Raw genomic sequence first — 26003 nt, 5'->3', positions numbered from 1 at the left:
AAAAGTAAAAAAATGTGGGCTCTTCTGAGAATAGAAAAATGTGGGCTCTTCTGAGAATGGAAAGCATTTCTTTTCATTTTTCCAGACTGGATGGGTCTTTGAGTAACCTCATGTAGCAGGAGGTGTCCCTGCCTTTAGCAGGAGGGTTGGAACTAGATGATCTTAAAGGTCCCTTCCAACCCAAACCATTCTACCATTCCATTCTTTGTGGGTCAGTTTGTTATTTAGAAAGGATGTTACCTGGAGCCTTTTGCTCAAGGTGTTCTATTGCAGTCAGAGGTGGAAGCTACAGCTCCATAACTCAACAGTGTTTTTCTCTCATTCAGCCTTTGGTAGTCAATTAAAGGCTTTAGAAACTGCTAACACTTCAAGAAAAGAGGGAAATTAAAAAAAACAACCTGTCCCTCTCTCTGCTGTGGGAGAGCACCTGGAGAAGTAATTTCGCCTCTTTCAGTGCCCATGGTTCCTGTTCCCACAACATGGTTGTGTTTCTCAAAGCTGTACTGCTGTCACTTTCTATTTACTAACAAAATGCAGTAGTAGTGAAGACCAATCAAACCAATCAATAACAGAGGTTAAAACTGCTCCTCCTCCAATGAAAGAGATTATGAGCAGCACTAGTTGCACAACCAAAGGGCTCTCCTTGGTGACACAGACACAACACTGGTACCTTCCTCAGCACAGTGTCTTATGAAAGAGATACCCTAGTCCTACAAAAATACACAAATGCATTTATTTTCATAATAATATTTTGTTTTCTAAGGGATCAATCCATCCTAATTTAGATCATTATTTGGCAAAACCCACCATATATGCAAAGCATCCCTACTCAAGCAATGAATTTCCAGAAACCACAACCTAAACCAACAGTGACATCAATTCTTCTGCTTCTCCCCTGTTGCAGGGTTTTAATCAGTAGCCCAAACAGAAACATTTGTGTTGGTAAGAAGATGGCAACAATTAATTTAAACCTAATAACTGGAATGTTTTCACTGGGGAATTAAAGCAAATTATTCCTTTGCTATTGCATCTTTGTCTCATTTACATCTTAATCCCAGTAGGGCTTTGCTCTGATATATCTGGAAAATCTCTGTTATAAGAAAAAAACAACATAGTTGGAGTCCTCAAAGATGCAGAGTTCAGCTATTAACATCAATGGCAGATATCATAGAATCATTAAGGTCGGAAAAGATCTCTAGGATCACCTACATAAACCCATCCCCACCATGCCCACTAACCACATCCCCCAGTGCCACATCTACCCTTGTCCAGCCATGAATGAGCCTTGAATGATTAAAAAAAAAATAGCACAAACACCATGCTTTTCCTAAACGTCACCAAATGCAGAGCTGAGTGGCATTTCAAATCATGCACACAAATAGGCAAGAAAACAGCTGAGGTGGAAGGCTGTGCTGGAGGTGCTGTCACACACTGATCAGTGCAGAGCATGTCACTCATTTGTACTGACAGCAATGGGGACTCCACTGAAGGATGTGGGGCTCAGATCTCCCCAGGTCCAGGCTGACAAGTGCATACCTTCTTGCTCAAGGGAAGCATGCAGCAAAGAAAGGCCCTTTAGCATTAGGGAAGTAAAATTAGAGCTATGTCCCATCTTTCTCCAGTTTGCCTCACCTGCTGAGTGATTGCAATTGCTCCCAGAAACCTCCCCATAGTGTCCTGAGAGAGGCAACCTAGATAACCTCCATAGGAGCAGGCATCTCTGCCTTGCCCCGAAGATGAGCCTGCTCCTGCTACCTTCCATACTGCAACATGGAAGCAAGAAACAGAATCAACCAAGGGAAGAGGTTATTTGTGCAATGGGCAGTATGGACAGCTGGGTGCTACATCCCTGCACATCAGCCCCTGTGCACTTAACGCAAGGTGATGCAACACAGTGTTACTGTAGGTGAAAGCAGCCAGGCTCCTGTGTCTGCATTTTCCATGTTTCTTTGCTCTTCTGGCTGACCGTTGTCCAGCATGATGCTTTAGTATTAACTTTCAAGGTCTTACATGGATTGTTCCGTAGGAGCTTGTTGAACTTTTGACACTGTACATCTATTTCACCCTATGAGATCAAAGAGAGGAGACACTGGGTCCAGTGCAGTGTTTGCTGAAGCTTGCTGTAATCCTGGGCTTGCAGAGCGACCTTCTCAATAACCCCTCTGTGCCACAAACATGACCTCATGCAAAGCAGCTTCCAAGACATACTCATCACCTGGATTGTCCATATCATATGAAGACTGTGTCTTCAGTGCAGTCAAAATTGCAACCAAAAGCAATATCCACTATTGTTTAGATTCCCTGTGCATCCCCTGCACACCCATGATCCCTCTGGCAAGGCTTGCTGCTGCTTTCCTCCTCCCTCAAATGCAGCCTCACTGGGTGCTGCAGAATTGCCCTATATGTTATGCTCGTGTGTGAAAGGAAGATCAAACTGAGTAATCAATTACTTGTTCAGATATTTGTTTTCCAGGATGAAGCTCCTAAATCTGTTATTATTACATACGACTCCCTTTTCTATGACTATGCTGCTGCTGTCAGATCTATGGAGGTGTCAACACCTCTTACTGAAAACAACATCTGAAAAGAGCCAAAATGCAGGTTTGCCATAGCTGATGTTGACTTGGGTGCTGGCAAGACAATGTGTGAAGGCAAAGTGAGCCTTCCAGGAATGTCCTCTTTCACCTTCATCCATGACAGAGCGCATGTAAAGGAAACTCTTTTTTTTTTTTAAATCACAACACAAAGCTATTTCCTAAAGCACATGATGTGTGTGCAGCCCATGGACAAGATGCACGTCCCACTCTTGCAGTGCTCAACCCAAACAATCCTGCTATGAAGGATGGGCACCAAGAGAATTCCTCCAGCCACAAGTTGTATATAACAGTCCTTCCCACTGTAATGACCTCATCAGAGGAGAAGACAGGCTTTGGAATGTGTGAGTTGGCACAGCCTAGGTGTTAATCTTTCCACATTTCACCCCTGCAACCCGAACTAAAAAGCACCAAGAGCCAAGCAGAGGCTGCGCCTCGTGGGCTATCAGCAACCTACACAAGGTGGCCCCTCTGCTAATTATTAACAGCAAGAGCCATGCCAGCAGGTCAGTAAAAGCAGCAGACTGATACTCGGCATCAGCATGAGGCAAGCATCCCTCTGAGCACAGCCGCGCAATGACATCGATGCGACTGAGACCCAGGAACACACACTCAGTCTACAATTTAACTGAAGTGACTGGGGGGTGCATTTGTCCATTCAGAAGGCTCTCCTCTGGAGAACAATTTAAAATGTAATCCCTTAATGATTGACAGCAAGATTGTAGCACTAGAATTAGGGAATATTTAAAAACATGCTCATATGCAAACTCAAGATTTACACCAGGAATATCCAACCTGGGCCTCGTTGAGTGAAGAGGAATTGTCTGGGGCTGCGCACAAAACATATAATATAGTTAGTATATATAAGTAAGAAATCTTCTTTTCGTGTATATATTTTTAATTAAAGCATAAGAAAAAGAGGGCAGCAAAACCATCAAGCTAGCAGGTTGGACACATAAGATTTACACCTATGTATGTCGTGCCTGCCCATCAACAGAGCTTTAGGTTTCACTTCCCAGTGTCTTTTCTACGATCATGGGTGCCATAAGCATTTTTTTGTTTGTTTGTTTTAAAAAGACAGCAAAGAATAGGAACAGAACAAAAACTATCATACCAAATATACTATAGTAACTGTCCAAATTTAAAACAATTTCCCTATGGCCAAGCATAGCAACATTTCCAATGAAATAACAAGAGCTGATGACATCATACAAGCCGTCAATAGTTACCTGTCAGAGGTGTTTTTCTTTCTTTTGCCAATGCACAGAAAAAGCTTTGTTTTAGAACATAACTTTCCAAGGACTTTCTCAAAGAAATACATTATCCTATGCCGTATGAGGAAAGGTTGAGCTCTTGCTTCACTTACCTCCCCCATAGGTGGTAGCACACATGATGGATGTGATCCAGGCAATCTGGCTGTAGGAGATCCTGAAAACAGTCTGGAGCTCTTTAAAGTAGATGGTGAAGGCTTTGGGGAAGGTGTACGAGAACCCCACAGAGATGGAGGCTCCAAACACCACCGCCCAGCCCCAGCCACCATCAGGGGGCACGTAGCCCAGGTCCGAGGTGAGCGGAGGGGACATTGTGACTGCAGAGCTTGGAGCACAAGCTGAGTCCCAGTGTCCTGCAGGGCAAAGCAAGTCTTACAGAACGTTCATATTGTACCAGAATTGTAAAATCATTTAGACTCACTCTTGAAGCCTTTTCCCAGCTATTCAAAGCTTTATGGTACAAATCTATGACAACCAAAACCACTCTTTCCTCTCTTACAACCCCAGCCAGCCCTTCCATCTGCGCTTGAAACACACTTCCCCGGAATCCTCCCCCCAGCTCCCAGGGTGAGGACAGACCCCACGTAGCACTGCAGCCCAGCTCTCACCTCACTGCTGGCTGCTGTGGGTTTTCCTCTCGCAGTCGCTCAGCCTGTCCTGCTCGGGAAGGGGGAGATGCCACACTTGTGCTGTTTTTAGGGTAAACGCTCCACTGTGCGTTTTTTAGATGCGGATGGAAAGCCTCATGATTTCAGGTTATCCCTGCTTAAAAGAATAAGTCCCATTACGTGAGCAGCAGGCGATCAGCCCCACAGTGCCTCCAGCTCCCCGTCCCATACCACGATGGGGCTTTCTGGGCTGATTTCTTCCCCAGAGCCAGCACACCAACTGCAACCACCCACCTGCAAAGAGGCCAGAGTTTGGGGCAGCAGTTCTGCTCATGCCTGGTGCCTGCCAGGTTAGCAGATTATGCTCAGGAACAAGGCAAATCAAAGAAGGCATTCACCCATTTGCATTCTTCCCATATTTCTCAATTATTAAAATAAAATAAGAGTAAAATAAATAAATAAATAAATAAATAAATAAATAAACAAACAAACAAACAAACAAACAAACCTACGTGCCTCTCAGGAGTTAATCCACAAATCTCCTCCTAAGGTCAAGACGTGAAGCTGGAGGGGAGAGGAGCATATCCCACAGCTGAGGACCTTGTGGATAAAAGGTGGGTTTTTGCCATTCTCTATTGCAAATGCAGAAGCAAGAGAAGCCAGTAAGAATGTGCATCAGCAAAGCAAAAAGGAAGCAGAACGCAACGAGATCAGACACACCCTGATGAACCTCAGGCTGCTCACTGGGAAGACAGGGACCTTGTGGGGAAAAAAAAAAAGAAAGAAAAAGAAAAAAAGAAAAGAAAAGAAAAGGCTATTCAGGGAAAGTTCAGTGTAATTGGCGTCTATCCATAAGCCCATCACCTCTTGAGAAGCACAGTTTGCTCTGCACCCCTTACTGATCTAGGAGCATTTGTATAAGGTCAGAGTTGCAAAAGCATCACTGCTGGTGCAGTAAGAGGTTTTTTTGGAGAAGGATGGGCACACATCAGTCCTGGTCTCACCCTCCCCTCTCAGCATTGCAGCCACCAATGGCAGAAGGACGCGCAGTCAGGCCCCCTCCAACAGCATCAGGGGTTGCACACGTGGACTACAAACTTGGCTCCACCAGAAGCCATGAGTGGACTCACTGAACTCTCACTGGAAGATGAAAGCGTGGAGGAAGAAGTCCTTGGCTAATTGCCCTTCAAATTCCCTTGCTTGTCTGCTTCCTCACTTGTAAGCACTCTTTAAAAGGTCCAAGTGCTGCTGCACTCTTCACATGGATACTCTGAGGGCCACTGGCAAATGCACACTTAACTGCTCAGCTCTCTTCTAGCATGAAATAAATCCCCTAAGGCCTGTCCAAAGCAGGTGAGCAAAACTTAGACGTAACTAGAGGACACATTAGCCCCAAACGCTAATATTTACCAAATCCAGTCCTGAGGAACTACCTGGTTTGTGAGCTGTTGGGTTTGCTTAGGTTTCATTGGTCTATCAAATTAAGATCAACTAGGAAGCTTCAAAAATTAACAACGAATAAATAACTAATAATGCCCCATTACTCTATGACACCATGCCAGAATTTCAGTAGCAAAGACAACAACATCTGCAAAGTTTCTCCTATTCTGACATGAGGTAATCAAGCAATCGGATAGAAATTGGTGGAACATTATTTTTTCCATTACAGAGATGCAGAATACATGGAAGAACTTACTCTGACACAGAATCTATTTTTTCCTATTATTGAAGTTTTTCCAAGGGAACAAAAAATACTGTGCAGACTTTTCAAAGGAATTTTAATGACATTACCCAGGATAGAATTTTAGGAGATCAGTCTTCAGGAGTAATAGTGGTGATGTTGGAATGGTCATCCACTGACAAGAAATTTAAGAGGTTTTATTACTTATCAAATACACGTTTCATTGCCCTGTTACTTCCACTTACATTTACGCTTCCCAATTTAAGCCATTCAAATATTGTCGAGCACATCAAGCTTCCAAAAAAACATTGACATATCCTAGAGGCTCTGACATTAGGCAAAATCAAATTAAAGGGTGAGCATAGGAAGGACACATTCCTTATTTATTATCATAACTGATATTCATAGTTTACCAAAGTTCAGGCTATGCAAAAATTCTCAGGCCCCTTTTTTTGGATGTCTTTAGAAAAGGTTGAGCCTGAACTTCAAATATATTTTCAGGGATTAACAAGAAAGGTTATTTTTTATTACAACCAATTTGTTCTAGTTGTAAAACCGTGACTAATTGCATACCACCTTTAACGTCCAAATGCTGTGAATATATTTGTTCATTTCATTTCATTTTCTGTTTAATGGGAGATTTATTGAGAAGACATTTGAATAAAGTCAGATGGTGGTATAAGCTTCGATGTCCAGCTTTTTGACATCAAGTCTAACTTTCACATAATGCTGAAAACTAGAGAGGAACTGAAGGTAAGTGAAAATGTGGTGTATGCTAAAAATATATTAAAAAAAAAACTTGTGAATTTTATATATTTTTTTGTGGTAAAACAAGGCTTCCAGAGGCTAAGTTGGAAGAAGTACAGCTTTAATGATTGCTTGAACAAGGCTTAATAGCTTCAGAATTAAGTCAGCAATGTGACGCTCATACATCCTCCCCTTATTTCTCCTGTGGCAGCCCATTGGTTTCTGGGGAATATCAAAACTAAGGACAGTGCAGGACTTCTCCCTCACTTGGTATTTCCCACTCCATTGCACCCACCACCATTCCTTTTAGTTACATCTCTGTCACCTTAACGTTTCCCTACACCATTCCCCATCTGTTACAGGTTTGTTCTGTATTTCCATTTAGCAACACAGCAGCTCCTTCTATAATATCCATTTAAAGGAAATCTTTTACATTTTGATTCTCCTTTCTCAATAACTGTTCTCTAAACTGTCGATGCCATCTGGGAAGCCCTTCTTTCATACACCAATGCTTATTTACCTCCAGGACCACTCGTGGTTTTTCCCCCTCAATATCATTCAAGTCCTCCCACGCTAATGAAGTGGAATCACAGACCTGCAGTTGTCCAGGTCACATTTAAAAGAAGGGGAATTCCATATTTTTTTGCCATTCTTCAGTCTGTGTGTGGAATTTAATTTGTCACCTCTTGCAGATCATCCCTTCTCACCTCATCATCAAGGGATTTTATCCTTGCTTTATTCAAAGAGTACAGAATCTTCCCCTCACCTCCCCCACCTTTTTCTAACTTTTAGTGTAGCAAAGGAAAATTCTGAGATTTGCCACTACAGAACCACAATATAACTCAAATTCACTGTAGGGGCCCTCATTTCATTTTTATTTCCTTTTGTGGTTCTATATGTCTGGACTTCCCATTTTTCCATCTACCATTCCCCATAGGTTTCCTGCTTTAATACTATTACATCTGAATCTTCTTTATCCACTATTCCTCCCTTCTATTTAGAAAACTGGCTGAGATACAATAAAAAACTCCCAGTGAAAGAAATTCCAGGTTTCTTGCACAATCCTAAAGCCACTAAGGCCTTAATCCAGACAACATTGCTAGTGAGACGCCTTGATTTATCGAACTTTTCCCTTTTAGAACCAGATGCACAATCTCAGTCCTCCATTTCTGTAAGCCAAATCAGCTTCAGAATATTCTTGGACTGTAAAATTATTATTATTATTATTATATAAAGTGAGAGCACCATGACAAATCAAACCCAAGCCCAACGTGACTTCACCTGGCGGCCCAGGGGCTCCCTGAGGCCAAGCTCCCCTCTCGACAGCTCTTCCTTCAGCAGATACAGATACCCCTCAGGCTCCCCTTCCTTTGGGGTTCCAGCTGTGGGTTTCCCTGGCAGCGACCCGCTCAGCTTTTTAAGCCAAATGCTGAACTCTTCCCCCGCCCCAGGTTTAGCTCAGATCAAAGGTTGAGATCAGAGGCTCTATCCTCGAATCCAAGACTTGTCTGTAATTCACAGCACCCTCTGCTCACATCCAGCACTAGCAGCATCCCACATCAACTAATCCTTCACACACAGTGATGGCTCTTAGCCCACCAGGGACAAGTTCAGGGCAAACTCCCCATTTGCAGCATTTTGAGCCCTGGCTTCACCCAGACCTCTGTGGATGTTAATAAATTATTTGTTAGAGATTTTCCTTCCTCCCACTCCCCCAGTACATATTAACTTATTCTTTCTTTAGGACAAGTTTCTTCAGGCTCTGCTCCCGCTCTCCTCTAGGCAATCTGCACAGAGCACACCCCTCTTTTGCCAGTCTTGCTCTGGCAATCTTAACCTTCTGGCAGAAATTCCCTTCCATGACCCCCAGGGCACCTAAAATCCTGCGTCAGACTTATTTTTGATCATTCGAGAACAAACGAAGGGATTCATAGGCCACAGTGACCCTTAACAGGGGGCTAAATTTCACCCTGGAGAGATGGGAGGGGATATGGAAAGTTCCTGAATGTGTTGCCAGTATCTGAGCAGTGGAATTGGACGAGGGAAAGAGGAACGTCCACAATGCGAGCACGCACCGTGCAGAGGTTTACATAACCCAATTTCAGCAGGAATGTTTCCGTAAGACTTACACTGCAAATCCCCATTTGGGGGATTTAAAACATTCCCCCGCCAGGTTTATAATCCAAGCACTGCAACATGCTACTTAAGCACACAAGAAAAACAGGAAAAATCTGACCATAGGCAAGCCTGTGTAATATTCTCAACCAATCTGAGTGGAAAAGCCAACAGAAAGTAAACAAAGAGAAAAGTGATTCACCCAATCTGACTCTGCAAGTCAGCATCTGCTGGAGCCCCTGCTTCCTGCCTCGCAGCCACATGCACCATCCGTGTTGCTCAGGATTGCCCAGCAAAACTGCTTCCCTATAAGGGCACACAAAACTGTGCTATAGCTCTCTGCTAGCATTAATAAGAGAGGCTTCTACCATTTAGTCATTTATTACCTTTCTTAAAAGGTTTTACAACATTCTCCACAAGAAATACAAGCAGATCTGATGCTTTTCTGTGTTCCAGAAGGAATAAACAACACTGTCATCCTGCTATGAGGATTTGTTACAGACTGATCCAGATGCACGTGGTCCTCTGTTCTACCATTAGAAGCTGCCAGTTAAAGAGACTTCAATCACACCAGCCCGAGTTCACAAGAGTACTTTCTTTCAGCATCAGAACTTCAGGAACAAAGTTATCGTAAAAATTAATGGCATTACAAATGGCGAAAATCCTTTTGACTTTTTAGAACAGAGTAGCTTCTACAGTTCTGGACCTTTCTTCCATCTGTATCAAACCATGAGTTTGCCTACGTCAGATTATATTCTCCCTTTTCACCCCAGTACTTAATCACATTCTAAGGTTCAATCTGATGGAAAAGAACATATTGGTCACAGTAGGTAATCAAGTTATTCCACAAGATCCAGAAGTAGAGGTCTGTATCCACTTGTACTGAAACCTTCCAGTTTCACATCACATTGACCATGTGTCAAGGGTTGTTACGTATCCACAGTGATAAATTCATTTCCATTCATTTCCAAGAAAGTGTCCCATGCTATGTTGCAGCATTGTAATTGCATCTCAAGGCTGGTTGAATGACAAGGGCTTTACCATCCAAATCATTCTCTATTAATAACTGCATTTGAGTCTTCCAAGCAATTACATTACAACATTGGGAACTTGTTATCGTCATAACTGCCCTTTGTAAACCACATTTAATATGCAATTTCTAACAGCCCATTTGACAAACACCACCCGCTCTCATTTGTGGGATACCCGAGGAAGTGGGCTCTGAACATGGACATTCTTTTTAAGAAAATAGCAAGTGTCTGAACTGCAAAGATTTTCTGCTGGTAGTTACTGGACTGTGAGTATTAGCACGCTCTCCAGACACAACAGCAACTCAAAGTATTCAAACTGCTTCTCAAAATGAGTTTTGGTCAGTTGTCTGAGCAGTTGAGATAGATAAGAATAGCAGCAACTCTCATGCTTCATTACCCTATGAAAAGCTGAAATTTGAATGATTGGTTAGATAGTTCTTTTATCATTTGCTCTCCATGCATTAGTTTTTTTTAAATGCAAAACATAGTAGATAAAGTATTTCTTTTGATGAAATAAGAAAAACACAAAGGAAAATTATATTTGTTCTGCAAATTAAGTGTTTCACTTTTATTTATTGGTTGTGGAAGAAAGCTAATTTGACATTCACTAAATATTCCTGCCCATGAACTATTTCTCAAAGTGTTAGAGGAAACTTGTAACTGAAGGGATATGATCTAAATCAAACTAAAAGTGCATATACAAAATTTACCTGCAAGAATTTTTATGCAACTGATTCATTACGCACCCCAGTTTTAGTAATGAATCTGCAATCAAGGTGATTAGAGATGATCAAGTGCTATTCATTCAGCATCAAAAGAGAATCAAAACAGATTAAGCAGGCCATTTACACTTCTTGCATTCAGACTGCCCCTCATCAGCTTCTGTGCCAGAAACAGAGCTACAGATCACATGCAGGGCTAAAGCAATGGAATACAGAAAGCATTCAAGTGAGTTTATTTGGTACTATTTTCGTTGATGTTTTACAGATATGTTATCATTGCTGGTACTCAGTGACACTTCAAGATCTAAATAAGCACATACCGTCTTCTAACAGGTCAGACTCCACGCTTCAGAGTCAGTAAGCGAATCTGTCAGGGCACACAGCCTCCTCTGCCATTCCCTGCTGTGGGGCCAGGCTAAGTGAGAAGGAGCAGCAGTGAGCCATCTGTGCAGAACTGCCTGCTGCAGCACAGCCAAGCATTCTCCAAGTGAGGATTTGAAGCCTTATTTCATGGCAAAATGCACGTGGGGTTTAGTACCACTGCTCAATCACTCCCACTGTTTCCTACTATACACATCTCATCTTCTAAGGTGGTACCAGGTTTAACGTATGGGATTGCAGGCTTTTAAAGGAGTAATAGGGCATATGTGAAATGAGGTGGCTAAAGAGGACTGAGGTCCCATTGTTACCTCAGGAGAAGGGAAAGCTGACAATATAGCCCTGTGCTTCAGAAAATCCACTATGGAAAACTGCACTGTAAACAGTTTGTTGCTTTCCTGCTCTTGAAATATGTTAAACAGCACCCCAATGACCTAAAGTTACCTAAAGTTAATAGATACCTTCCTCTTATTTCCATTATGATTTATGTAAAGTTCAGAAACAAGTAGATCAGTAGCAAGGCTCATGTGACCTTAACCAGATGTTAAGAAACAGAATTCAAGCTCTGTTTAGCTTAACTCATCCCCTTTGCATAGGCAGAGAGGACGACGTGTTGCCAAGAGATAAGGAAGAGGCAACGCCTGGGTGTGTATTTCTCTGTATATTGCCTGCACGAGTGCCCTACTGCCAGATATGACCGTGAGCAGTGTACATTAATGTGCTTCTAGGGGGTGAACTGACGGCTTAGGGGCAACGAAGAACCGGTGGGTGGATTGCCATGGAATAAACCTGATAGATTATTTAAGAAATGCCCGTTTGGTTTATTAGGGTGTAAACATTCCTCCAGTAGATACTTTCAAAATAACATGCCTCTTCCCAGCCATTACAAACTAAAAGTGCCTTCCAGATATGACTTTTATGAGTTGGCTGAAAGTTTGCAGACATCTCCATAAACGTTTTATAAACCAGGTATCAGCTACTACTTGCTCACAGACATGTTTTTGAAGTAGCCCTGAACACAGCATAAGAAGCATTCAGATTTATCTGAAGAGCGAGGCACTCACCAAGGCTTCTGCTACAACTGCTCAGTTGTTTCCTTTTCTGGCTGGTTGAGAATGAGTTTTCCTGCAAGTCCCTGAAGTTTTGGGCAGAAGAGAGGTGCTCCAACCAAAGAAGATAGCAGACAGGAAAATTGAGGATAAGATGCTTTCACTGTTCAGGTATTGGCTAACTACAACTGTGAATTTCATCAGTTATAGAACTCTCAGTCACCATTTAATTAGCAAATTCCAGAGGAAGCTGAAAGTATAGCCAAATCTAGTTAGGCATGTCTGTGTCCAGGCAGAGTCCTTGGATGGAAAAGCAAGCAAAGAGCACATACAGTTGAGCATGCACTGCTGATTTATTCAGCTCACTTAAAAAAATAAAAAAATAAAAAAAAAGTAAAACAGCAAGCCCATCTCCTCCATGCTGGCTCTATCACTTTTTGTGCTAGTTCAAGAGGAAAATTTGATTTTTAACTGAAATTGGTCTTTAGTCTGACAAAAGGAAGTGTACTGTTCTAAACTGCAATCAGGAGCAATCATTTCAAACTCACCCAGGATGATTTAGGATCATTGTGCAACATTCTTCAGAAGGGTGCGTGCTGCACCAAGTAGCTCACAGCCTGAACGTCAGCATGGTGCCTGTGCACAGGGAAGTAACTTCTCTACTCAGCAAGGACAGTGGGAAATTCATTAAGTGATATTTTGGGGTTTGTCAATATACAGACTCCTTGACATCTCAGCAGAAGTATAAGCTGCAGGTCCCCACCTTCAAAGAGCAAAGGGGCAAAATATTGGCACCTGTACAAGCAAATGGGAAGTTAGCCACAAAGAATGAGACAAAGAACAAAGCAACTTCCACCCCAAGCAGTGGTCTGGAGCTGCCTTAGAGATGTGGCATTACAGGAGCTGAGCCACAATAAATAGGAAAAAAAAAATTAACAACTGTGAAGATGATATCAGAGGGTCAATTTTCAGAAGCCACCAAAACTTATGCAATACATTTATCACAAAACCAGTTGCCCTCAATTGTATTTCAACAATAGGTTTATTTTAAGAAACATAACATGACATTAAGTAAAAATGCAAAATTGTGCAATTATGGCAAAATGTTTAAAAATCCACACATTTGCCCTCATAGGACTACAGTACTTCTTACTAACATACCTGAGCACTGAATGTTGGGTGCCATTTCTAAACAGCTTTACAAACAGGGAGCTCATCAATTTCTTGTAGAACATACAAACACTGCATGTTTGGTGCACCAGAATTGCTTTTAGATATCCTAAATTTTACTGAAAGAATCAAGCAGAAATTACAAAACACTTCCTTCTAAAGTAATTAGTAATTTTGGAAAAGATTTACCCCTCTGTAAATCCTTACAAGAAATTAATTTCATAAAAGGGAACAAATGAATGCAGAAAAAATGGGGAGAAAACATACAGGTTACTGTTTAAATATTAGCAGTACCTTTGGTGCAATTATTTTTTCCTGTGCTGTGCAAGGTTACTTAAGCTCGACTCCAAAGAAAAAACTTTACCAGGAATCTGACTTTCAGCAAAATGTAGAAGCATTTAAGAATTGGCAAAGTCTCACAGCTATATTACCATCTCAACAAACTCCTCATGCAAAAGATTCCGTATATTCTACTCCCACAGCAAGTTCCAGGGTTTAGCTTTGAAACACATTACAGGCTTGGATCACACCCTCAGTTTGAATGGTTAAACAGAATGGAGATCTTCGTACTTTAGTGCAGATAAACAAAATTAACAAACCTACTGCAGAATTAACCACAGCATATTGTACTTCTATACATCACATGACCAGTCAATCGCTAACTCAATTCTATTTCATAGTTTCAAGTAATATATTGAAATTTTTTCTACTAAATAAATATAGAAGATTGTCAAAAAGCAGCAAGAAGTCTCGTAAATATTCAACCAAGCTTAAAAAAAAAAAAAGGAAAGTTATATAACACTTTGCAAAAGAATGGTTTTACACACAAATGCAACACTGTTAGGGAGGGTGCTTCAGAAAGCTTGCAGCTAGAGGCCTACAGCAGCGCAAAGAGAGCCAAGGACTAAGGATAACTTTGAAAATGAAATTAGTTGTACTAAAAAGAAAGCTCTTATTCTTGGCTATGGATATATATAAAACAGTATCCAGAAGAAAACTAAACAAAGAAACAACACGCCTCAACACTGTTGTAAAATGCAGTCTTAGCAAGCATCAGTTTTACTTCAGAAAAAAAATCCAGCGCTTGCATCTGAAAGAAGCAGTTTGGTAAATCTCTGGAAGATGAGGTATGTAATGCAAAGAGGCTTTTTTTTTTTTTTTCCTTTTCATTTCACAGTTTTGTTTTTGTCTTTTTAACGTTTTGTGCAAGAATTGAGAAATAGATCCAGGCCGGTATCTGTAAATCAGAAAGATTTCATTTGGGAACATAAAGACCACATGGCGAGTGAACATTATCCAAATCCTCAGCCATGCCAGAGGGATAAACATTAGTGAGGTCACTATTTGGCTTACTGAAATATCAGCTGTTAAGCCAGATAACAGTAAGAACTTAGAGCCAGTGATGGCCACTGCCATTTCAAGTTAGCTGGTTTATTCCTTCAGTAGATTTGAGAAATAGGAAAGAGTAAGATAGCACACACCTGTCGCTCTGGAAAAACTAGACCTGCAGCAAACCAAACGTGGCAAGTTACAGCTGCTAAGGTTTTTAGGATTCCTCTTTTTCCTTTCATGTTGAGTTTCCACTATTGAAGTAGAGGCTGAACTTGGAAATTTTTTTACTCTGGAAAAGTAAGCTACATGTTTAATACATAGAGAAAAGTTGCAATACATTGGATTCCTATTCTAGATTAGCATCTAATATTATTTAAGCCATGGACACTTGTTATCAATTTTGCTTTAATACACTGAATAACGAAGACAGCTCAGTAGTGCAAAATTTTCACATTATAGATCAGAATGAAACAAAGTATTTGAGGGCTCAATCACAGGGAAAAAAATATAACTTGTCAAGTTAAGCCACACATTTTAAAGTTACTGGAGCACATGCTAACACTGCACACAGCACTGTACTTTAGTGGAGACAAAATGAACACTCCACAAAAAAGTCAATATTAAGGCCATATCCTGTCACCATCCTGTGCAAGAATATCACTACAGTAAAAATGTTATGTTAGAAAAGACAATATAATGACAGAACAGGGCCTGGAAACAGACACTCAATGAAAACTAACAGGCTGTCTTAAACAGCAGCGTAACGTTAGCCCATTTCAGACAAACAAGTATTAAAAATGTACTAGCACCATCAACTTTTGGATTAAAGCCCTTTATGGGATGAAAAAAAAAGTTTTTAAGCAGTGTTATAAATGTTTATACAGCACTACACCTAAACGGCAATAAATAGGTGTTGGGATTTGTTTTCCATATCTTTTAAGCTCAAATTTCAACAAAAAATCCATGGACAAGAAGTGGTACAGCAATCTGAACAGGCCTCCTTCCAGGCAAAGGTACTCCATGTTCCAATTCTGACTTGAGTTTGTCCTCCCAAACTGTAGTGCACAAAAACACAAAACATCTTTGCAGACTTCAAAAACAGTACAAAAAAAGAGATCATTATGAATCAGGATCTATCATTCCTCTATGCAATTTTAATTTCAAATGAAAAAAAGCCAAAAAACCAAACAACTTAGTGATATTGCCTCAGATTTTACCCGTATTTAAAAAAAAAAAAGAAAAAATGAAAAGTCACTCCAAAACAGCTTGGACACCCTTAGCTATTAATGCTAGATCTTCTTTCACTGTAGTGCATAGTTATCCTGACTCTTCCATTTAACTTGCTCTTATCACAAATACACTCTTCGAATATGACATGATTAAGTGTTTACCAGAAAAAAAAATGCTGATAATTGCACTTCGCAACCTCCTTCTCATTTCCCAGGAAAATATCAGTAAATATGAAACTGAACCAGTAATACCCTTCACCGACTGCAACCTTTAAAGAGCACCCATCCCCACATACAAAAAAAATAAACACAACCTGTCCGTTTCAGCTTACAATAAATACTGACAATTTCTTTGTTTTAAGACGTTTTCTCTAGCATCGGATCACCACTGAAATCACTAAGGCCTGTTACTGAAAAAAGAAAATTAAATAACTTTCTGAAGACACTGTGGATACAACTTAGCAACTACACATTCAAAATGCCGGCCTAGATCCCAGAGCCTATCTGGAGTCTCGTATACTTTTTGCCATTGGTCAGTGACCTCATCATACTGATAGAGCGAATTCTTCCTGCTGGTTCTGAAAACGTGTTCTTCAACAGTGACTTGAGTAGCTCTGACAAACAGGTGGAGTTTGTTTTTGAGGAGTACAAGTTTTATGTATGGATTAATGGATTGATCACAAGGGAAGTCTTTTTTTCGAGTCCACTTATTTTGTTCAATGTCATAGGCCTCTACGGTAAACATACGTTGATGGTTTCCACAGGTTCCAGCTATGTAGTAGATGGAGTCATTGTACACAGTTGCCAAGCCTTGGATTCTAGGCACAGTCATTGGGGTCAAAAATCCCCAATAATCCTTCTGAGGATCATAGCAGAGAAAAAATTCCCCTGAAAAGAGAGGAAAAATAAAACATAACTTATGCTTTATTTCCATAACAGCAATTCTGCAGCCATTAAGTTTACAGTTATATTCTTCCATGTATTAATGTCTATAAATTCTTAAAAGCCCTGATCCTAGAACAAAAATCCAACATTGTCTGCTCTCTTCAAAACTCATAGAAATACTAGCAGCAAAAGCTACTTTGGGTTTCTATCCTAGCTGAAGAAAACCGAATTTGAAGTATACCACAAACACTGTGGTGGAATGCATATTTCCCACCTATACTTTACTACTTTTAAACCATGCTTAAGAACTTGGGATAAAGCCTGTCAAGATTCCAGCCTTCAAGCATCCACAGTATTTGTTCTGTTCTCTGGTATCTTCATAAAGTGTAACCTACAGACAAAATCTCAGAATTCAGTATGTGAAAGTTGTTAAATCTGAGCAAATAACGCGTCTTGCACTACAGACTCTGAAGCTGTTTGTATCACTTGGCTGGGTTATACAGGTTGATTGGGTTTCAAAGGATGCCAGGTGAATACTTGCATGAAGCTGTGATTCATCATTAGTTTTGTGACTGGACTATAAAGCACTTCCTCTGTTGACTGCACAGGGCAGCTTATGCAGACTGTAGATAGAAGTTCAGATGATTGAAAGCTCATGCTCTGCAAACTTGGTAAGAAGAACGTGGATAAAGATTACCTTGTCTTTTATGAAGCTCTGGGAACAAAGGGCTACAGTTCATCAAATATTAGAACAACTCGACTTCATGTGTATTTTACCTGGATATTTTAAAGAATTTTAACTAGGCTGCACTCTAACCAAGCTCTTCAAATGTGACAAAGAATACAGACATAATACAATAAAAAGAATGGAATGTAACTTAAGACATTAAGTCCTACAGGTAATGCATTTTCTGATTATTCACTTTTGTTCCACAGTGTAATCTCCTGTGACTGATGCCTGCAACCAAGCTGGCATTTTAGGACTCATTAATCCTTACTGACTGCTTCAAACTTATGAGTTTTCTCTATAAAAATTATTAATAGTTAACTTATTATAGACTATTACAGTGCAATTCAGTCAAGGTTTTCACCTATCACACAAATAGGAAAGTTACTCATTTTCTGCAACACAGATTATTTAATTTGCTGGTTAGTGCAATGACGTGGTTTATTTATGCAAGCATTGAGTTGTCATTAAAACCACTGAAGCACAGAACTATTGCAACTAAGATCTGTAAACAAGATGCATTCTTATTCTATAAGTCGTAATATCTCTATAAAAATTATCTACTTTGTAGTGGTTCCAAGAAACATTTAAAGGATGAACAAATATTCTAGGTTAAAGATTCCTCAGTGTTCCTCTTCAATGATCTAAAGCAGATGTCTGACCCAACAGACTGAGAAAACTAGCATTAGTAATAACTATTTAGAGCCACAACCAGGATCAGATGCAATATGGATATGATGAAAGAACAAAACCATCTATAAGTCATGTGGAAGTCCTCCAACCTTGCTGAGTGGCAGGAGTGCAATGTCAAGAAATCAGCTTGACTTCTGATAAATTACAGTGAGTTTACAGATCTAGAACCCAAGTTCTGAAAGTGTTTGCACAGGAATGGACCTTAGCAAAACAAAACTAAGATACTCCCCTGTTCAATCTTTCTTTCCACTTGGGAGTCTTACTACAACCTCATATACAGCCTCAGCACTTTTAAGCTTAGAGTGCTACGGGGCTCAAGGACATACAAAATTACGCATTTCATGTAAGCTACACGAATAAAGTTAGAAAGGGAAGAATAAATGATTTCATCCATTCCCATATCATATTTTAGGACTCTGAAAAGGATTGCTAATTACCAGTCTAAAAGAACTGCAAACATCTTTTTTGTCACACCAATTTCACGTGCATGTATACCTCAGCAATACATCATTAAAGACATGCTTGTTTTAATCCTTATTGATTATTCTGATGTACCTCTCAAATATGGATATAAGCACTGCTGGTACTAGAACTGTGCTTAAAGCATTAAGTTAGGCATCAAAATACAATAAGCTTGATCACTTATTGGAAGATGGGATGGAAAGACCACACTGTAATTCCCAACCAAATAAAACAAGCTAGTTAGAAGAAGATAAAGCACCTTCCTTAGTTAGCTGAAAAGCATACTAACAACAAAAAGCAGGGTGGGACAGAGGGAAGGCCTACCATGGCTAATTCATTTTTTACAACTCACAAGGGACTCCAGGAATTTTCACAGGTTCAGCTAAATAAAATGCAAAGCACTTTTTCATGACAGTAGCTGTTCTTCAACATTAGTGCATTTGACCCAAATAAAGATGTAATACAGAATTTTCACCGTACAATTTAATACTGAATTGTTAGCAGAAAAGGCGGTTGTGGCAGAATTTGATACAACTCAGTGACACGTACCCAGGGCCCAAAAACTCAAGCAGTAACTTCATTCTTCCTCGCTCACTGCCCTCCCCAACTTTTCTCCCATTCTACTGTCCTGGGCATTCTTTAGATGTCCCTGAAACTTGGGCTTTCTAAGGTGCTTTTAAGAGACAGTTGGCTTGAACAACCCCCACTTCCAGTAAAACACCATAAAGCCAGTCAAACCACCTTACCCTGTAAAACATAGATGTTATCCTTATATTCCACAGCACTATGAAACTCCATTGCTACCGGCATTGGACAGACAGCCGTCCAACAGTTCTCTCTGCTGTCATAACACTCCACAGACTTGAGAGAGTTTCGCCCATCTCCTTCATAAACACGACCACCTATTGCATACAGTTTACCACAGCAATGAACCAATTTGCAGCCTATTCTGGCTCGCAACAAAGGAGCTTTCGGAATCCACCTATTGCCAGAGTGATCGTACATCCAGAAATCACTCTCTGCTCTGTGATCAATGGAGACCTCACTGCTGCTTGGTCTGTAACCACCCGCAATATAAATATCATTATCAGGAGATACAAGAATTCCAACCTCCCTCAAGTCATTTGGTGGCTTGCATAGTTTAAACACTCTCCCTGTGACCGAATCTAAACAAGGCACTGTTTGCTTCTTTCCTGAGTGTTTGTGGGCAGCATCAAAGCATATGATCATTTCAGAAGCAGTCATTCCAAGCCGTTGTGTATAGCCATTGGCACTATGTTGTCCCTTTTGTACACAGCTTTTGGCCATAGCCTGTGCAAACATGGGAGGGATTTTCTCTAAAAACGTCTCTTCCAATAGAGGCATACGGATGCATTTGGCAAATATTTCTGGAAGGTGCACTTCTCTCTTATTTTGTTCATGCTCAAACCACCTTATAATGCTGTCATAAACATGTTCTTCTTTGTCTACATTTAAGTCATCACTGTCGAGTATACTTATGAGCTGGTCTTTTCTCAACTGAAGAAACTCTTGCTCTTTGGTGACACTCAGAAACTTTTTACGAATGTAGTCTTGTGATCTGTCTTTGAGTTCCTGATGACCATAGTGATCAGCAAAGATAAACACCCCAATGGAGTTCTGTGGGTCCAAGTGACTGATCATGTATTTAGCACACTGGTCTTGTATGGAAGGGATCTGGAAGATACTAGCTGCAGTGAACAAAGCTTGAACGTTGGCCTCTGTCAGCATTACTCTGGAGGTATATGCATAGTTCAACACTAAATGCATTGACTCTGCTTCAACACCAACTATACGAACTTCTTTCTGGGTACTCTCTGTAAGGCCGCTAGTGAACATAGATCTACAAAAGAAAAATATTTAGCAGTTTATTTGCAATTACCTTCTAACTACAGATCTAAGAAATTATGCCATACAGCTAACCCCAACACCTCTGCCCTTCTATGAGCACAAACACATTTAACAGTGATGTTACACTGTTCTGCTTGGGAACCTAAACTTCAGATCAGTCCCAGACTTAACAAGTCAAAAATGGCAACTTGGAATTACTTCCTTAATTATCCCACTAATTCCATATAAAAATTCAACCATTTTAAAGGCAAAGCTCTTGACATATCCAAGTCATCGCACTCAACTTTCAACATATTATTCATATGCATATGCCAGCATGACAGAATACTTAACTTTAACTATACTGTTACTGTAAAAAGGTACTTACTAGGTACACCGTAACATCAATAGTTACATGGAATATTAGTAAAAGGTGTGCTTTTTTTGATCATTTAATGAAAATAATTTATAATTCCCCTTTTATTCACCCCTAGAACAACAGACCACTGTACCTGAAGTAAGGACTGATTGCAGCAAGAACATTTCTATGACAGGAGAATGTTTTCCCATGATCCACTTCCACTACAATATCTGTCAGTTGTCCTTCATCATACATGGTTTTAAGTTGTTGAAGAATACTGCAAGCATGGAAGGGGTCCATTCCACTGCTGACTGTGTTTGAAGAAGGAATTCCATTCACTGTTTGTGAAAACTTACTTGGTTCTACAAAGCAAAATTGAAATCATTTAAAACAGAAAAAAAGAGAAAGCATACATGTGCAGAAAAAATATTTCATGCAAGTTAATACTCCATATGGCCTTACTGTCATCATCCATTAGTAGCAAGTCTAACATTCCCAAGGGTGAGTAAATATATAAGGATATATGGGAGTGGGTTGAGTTTGTTTGCTTGAACTTTTTTTTTTGTCTTTTTTTTTTCCTCCTTCCCTAGTTTACTAACTTTAAGAAAAATACAGAGTATTTACATGAACGTCCTACTAGATATCTCTTGGGAGGTGTGTTGGAGGGAAGGAGGTATCACAATGTTTACTGACTTCTGAAGTGGGAAGAACAAAGAATGCAGAAGAGTAGGACTAGCCCACAACCTAAATCACCATTTCACAAGTCTGTATGCATGCACTTAACTTCACACTGAAACAGGAACCAGCTACTGACTTCCACAAATGATGACTAACAGAGTAAGAGAATGAAGAAACAGCCTTACAGTAAATAAGCAACAAACCTAGTAGATGAATTCACATAAACCTGTATATATGGTTACATGTTTTTATTTACCAATGAAATGCAATTACCATTTAAGACCACCCAGGTATGAAAGTACTTGCATATCATTGTGAAAACATGCGAATAGAACACACTCCGAAGTAACATGTGATATGCTTAACGAAGTAAATCCCAAAGTGAAAATTGAGCAATACCTCAAGCACAAAAATCTGTTTTGTAATAGCAACAAGATTTTTACGCAACAACAACAAAGGAGAACTCAAAAGAAAAACATTAGGTGGTAAAAGCTGCAAATCAGGTGATGCCGCTGACTGCAACTGAGAACCTTCAATAAATTTAGGGCAACACAAAGGGGAAGAAAGGACAGTGAACAGCAACGACTGGGAGATAGAAATTTTAACACATGGTAACACATAGGAGCTACAGTTTCTCTTACTCAGACACAGTTTTGAGCACTCTCAATTAGATCAGTGGGGATCTGCAGGTCAGGCACGCATTTTCCTGGTAGGTTTAAGGCCAAATATTGTCAGTGCCTCTTCAAACTACTGTTCAAAGTCCTCAAAACACCCTTTTTTTCCCCCCAAATAAGTTAGTGTATTTAAGGACAAAATCTACAGCAGGGGGATTGATTGCAGTAACTAAACATCAACATTCAAAAAACTAACCAGTCACAGTGAAAGTGGGGAACTCAGACCTTTTTCAGAAATAGTGTTAGTGATAAAGTTCCAAGGAAATAATACCTGGTACACGGATGCCAAGGTTTCCTACCTGGCCAAACCTTAATGTATAGTAACACAGCGATACAGTTGCCACTGCAGCAGTTTCAGTTACATTCTAACACTGAAAAGGTTCAAAATAGCCCCTCCCTGACCCTGCCAGTCACCCAGGCAATGAGCACATGAGATCTAGGCAGCTTCCAGCACTGATGGAATCAACCAGGAACGCTCTCATCCACGTATACGTTGTGCTGTTAAACCCTTAACACCGTGCACCTCGCGGATCTCACGCAGCCACTCTCGCTCACCACCTCCGTCTCCCTGTCACAACAAGCACCTTTTTCTTCTACTAATATTCTTCCCACTCACACCCCCGTTCTTCCCAACACCCCCCAGGACTCCCCACGCTCACTCTGGACACTTCCACACCACACTCCTCTCCAGATCAGCCCCCCATCCCTCCCAGCCTCTCCCACTGAGACCCGCTTAAACCCCACTCCCCCAAACCCACATTCCCCCACTCCGCACCCCAACCCCGCGGGCCTTACGGGGCCCACCAGCTCCATCCCCACATCCCATGCCCCGGCAACCTTCCCCCGCCGCACCGACCTCCTAACGCTGCCATTCTCGGGGCCCCAGCTCCGGCAGCGGGGAGAGGGGGGGGGAGGGGGGAGGGGCGGGCCCGAGAGGAAACGTCACCTGCGCCGCTTCCTCCGCGCCGCTTCCTCTTCGCTCGCTCCCACAGAAGCCAACCCCTGCTCCCCGCACCATCCAACAAGAAGCGCACTGATTGGCAGAACGCCACTGAGGCCTGCCGGGTAATGTAGTGCTGGCGGCGGAAGGAGCACGGCTGCGGCCGCGCGGGGAATGCTGGGAGTTGTAGTCCTCAGAAAGTGGAGGGGGGTGGCCCAGGCTCTGTTCGTCGCGTAGCAACGAGGAGGCGGGAACTGAAGGGCGGAGCGGCCATTTGGGGCCCTTAGGCAGGGTCGTGGGGATGGAGCGCCCAGGAGGGAGTTCGCTCCTCTTTGGACAATGCACAGAAATGGCCCTTCTGTATAATAGTGCCCCCAGTCCCTGCGGTGTCAGGCGTTGTAATGCTTCTCTCCTTTTCACACTGACCTGCAGCTGCTGGCAGCAATTGTGAGCCCTCAAGGGAGAGCAAAGATGGCACCCAGCAGGCAGGGGCATCGGCTGCCATGGTCCCTGCTGGAAAAGCAGAAGATGGCAGGAAAAAAAACCAACAAACAGACAAACAAACAAACAAAGCAACAACAACAAAAAAAAAAAAACAACCCAAGGCAAACACAGTATTTGCTGCCTTCCTGAGGCCATGAGGGCAGGGCGGAGTGTGGTCACAAGCCCCAGATCTTTCCAGCCTCTTAATTAGGAATAATCCACAAACTCACGTTTTTCTCTGTCTTTCTGTAATGGTGACCCTGGCACACAGCCAGCCGTGCCCTACACAGAACGCAGCTAGGTGACCCCAGCAGACAGACCCCATCTTGTTGCCAATGCCCTTTAACATCACAAGGCACCTTTCTGCCCCAAAGATGAAGCAGCTGACAGTCACCAGTCCTTTTTTTTTTTTCTTCTTTTTTTTTGATGTTTGTCCATGACTGGCCCCTGGTTTCAGTTTTGATAACTGAGCCATTATCAGCAGCATACTGTGGAAGAGTAATAATGGAAAAATAGTGGAAGCATTTTGAAGGACTGCGTATTTTTTTCTGTTATAAATCTAAATAGATGTAATGAACTTTGTGGTACAGCTGTTTGCTCAAGGAAAAATAAATGCAAACAAACCCAAACCAATTTAGATAAGATTTTCTTAAGCAACGTTTCCTGTTAGCTCTCAGCAACGATGTACCACGGGTATGTTACGGTGCTCTGATGCAGATGAGTTTAGAAACAAAAATAGCAGTGCTCAGTGTCTTCTGACTGCTTCTTATGTGGTTTTCCTTTCACTTGCAACGAGTTGCTCTTCCCTAGTTTAGCCATTATCAGTGGTGTCCAGGCTGCTGTCAGTAATAATGCAACACAACAGAGGAATGATGGGGGCTCTGATGAAGAAGGTGTGAAAGAAAATAGGACTGCACGTCTGCAAATCGATTCTGCAGTTTTCCAATTTCCCCGTTCAGTAATGGCATGGCCTGTGAAATTGTCCCTAGAAATATAAAACTAGGGGACTCCACTCCTACCTTTTAGCAAATGACATTGCCTATTGCAGTTCATTTCCTTTGGTGTGGACAGTGAGGCTGGGCTGGATTAGTGTTCAAAATGCAGAAGCGAAATGGAAAATGTTTTTTAATATAAATACTGCATTGAACTGGTACTTTGGAGTGAAGTATTTCATGAAATAGCTTACCTTTGTAAGGTTCCTGTGAAGAAAATAAATTGCCATACAAACAGGTTTAGCTATTCATTAGGAGGCACTGATATCAATGCTTTCTCTTACTCTGAAATCCTTCTCAGGTACAGTAAATACACTGTCACCCACTCCCCTCTCTGGAAACCTTCATTAGCACTCCCTAGCACTAAGAAGATTTAGCACAGAGTGACACGTCCATGATAACCCAGGGACCAAACTTTGTCACCCAGGTCTACATACTATTTAACTGGCTTTCTTGGGTGCAAAATGAGGAGCACGTTGCCCATGCAGACTGCTCCAAAATCTGTGGCAATCACGATGTTAAAGCTAGGCTTTATAAACAGCACTTGCATTGCTGTTTATACACAAATACTAGCATCAGTGCTTTCAGAAATCACAAGGTGCTAGAAGAAAGGGATTTCCAGCTCCCTTTGTTTCTGCTGCATTTATTTCTGTCTCCTGCATTTTGCTTGGGAAGCAATATAAGCCCAGGATTTGAGCATAGAACTAGAAGTCAGAAAATTGGAATTTTATCTTAGCATTGACACTAATTTATTAGGTGCCATTGATCAAATCATTTGATTTCATGGATTTTGTCTTCCCAGAAGACAGTGGGGAGTTGTGAAGCCCTTTAAGATATTTTGATGTAAATTTCTTTATCAACATTGTAATAATTTTTTACACGGTGTTTTGTTTGGTCCACTTTAGATCTTCTGTCCAGCAATCCATTAGAACTGCTGGTATTATTTAAGATTTTGCAAGAATACAAAATGTCCTGAATATTAAGATACTAGGATACTTTCTTTTATGCTTTCACACCTAATTTATCATTCCTGCAGATACCTCTTGAAAAAATTACAGCTGAAAGTGTTTGGAAAAAGTACTTCCCGTTTGATATTCCAAAAATTCAAATGTAAGGATTAAATAATATCGACTGAGAAAATGCAGAATCCAAGTCTGCTTTTTATAAGTGATTAGAAACATTGCCCTCCTTATGAACTCTGAGCAGGCACTGCTTGTTCTGGGATTCTTGCCTTTGGAATAAAGAATGTCTTTGTCATGAGCCCAAGCAAGAAAAGAAGGAGAAGGAAAATGTTTCAGGAAAGAATGAACAAAATATACACTTCTTCTTTTTT

The 26003-nt window shown here is 41.1% G+C and overlaps 1 protein-coding gene across 1 annotated transcript; it reads right to left on the bottom strand.

Annotated features, from left to right (window-relative positions):
• Window positions 1-13431: 13431 nt before the first annotated feature.
• On the bottom strand, window positions 13432-23192 carry KBTBD8 (kelch repeat and BTB domain containing 8). The gene is made up of 4 exons (XM_010718701.3): window positions 23112-23192; window positions 21055-21265; window positions 19441-20555; window positions 13432-16815 (listed from the first exon to the last, which is right to left on the bottom strand). Exons 1-4 carry the CDS (start codon window positions 23125-23127, stop codon window positions 16352-16354), a joined length of 1806 nt encoding a protein of 601 aa, XP_010717003.1. The 5' UTR covers window positions 23128-23192; the 3' UTR covers window positions 13432-16351.
• Window positions 23193-26003: the final 2811 nt, after the last annotated feature.

Source organism: Meleagris gallopavo, chromosome 14 (genome assembly GCF_000146605.3).
Source record: "Meleagris gallopavo isolate NT-WF06-2002-E0010 breed Aviagen turkey brand Nicholas breeding stock chromosome 14, Turkey_5.1, whole genome shotgun sequence".
Classification (NCBI taxonomy): domain Eukaryota; kingdom Metazoa; phylum Chordata; class Aves; order Galliformes; family Phasianidae; genus Meleagris; species Meleagris gallopavo.
The sequence above is the reverse complement of the archived record's forward strand: the minus strand, read 5'-3'. Positions and strand labels throughout refer to the sequence as shown.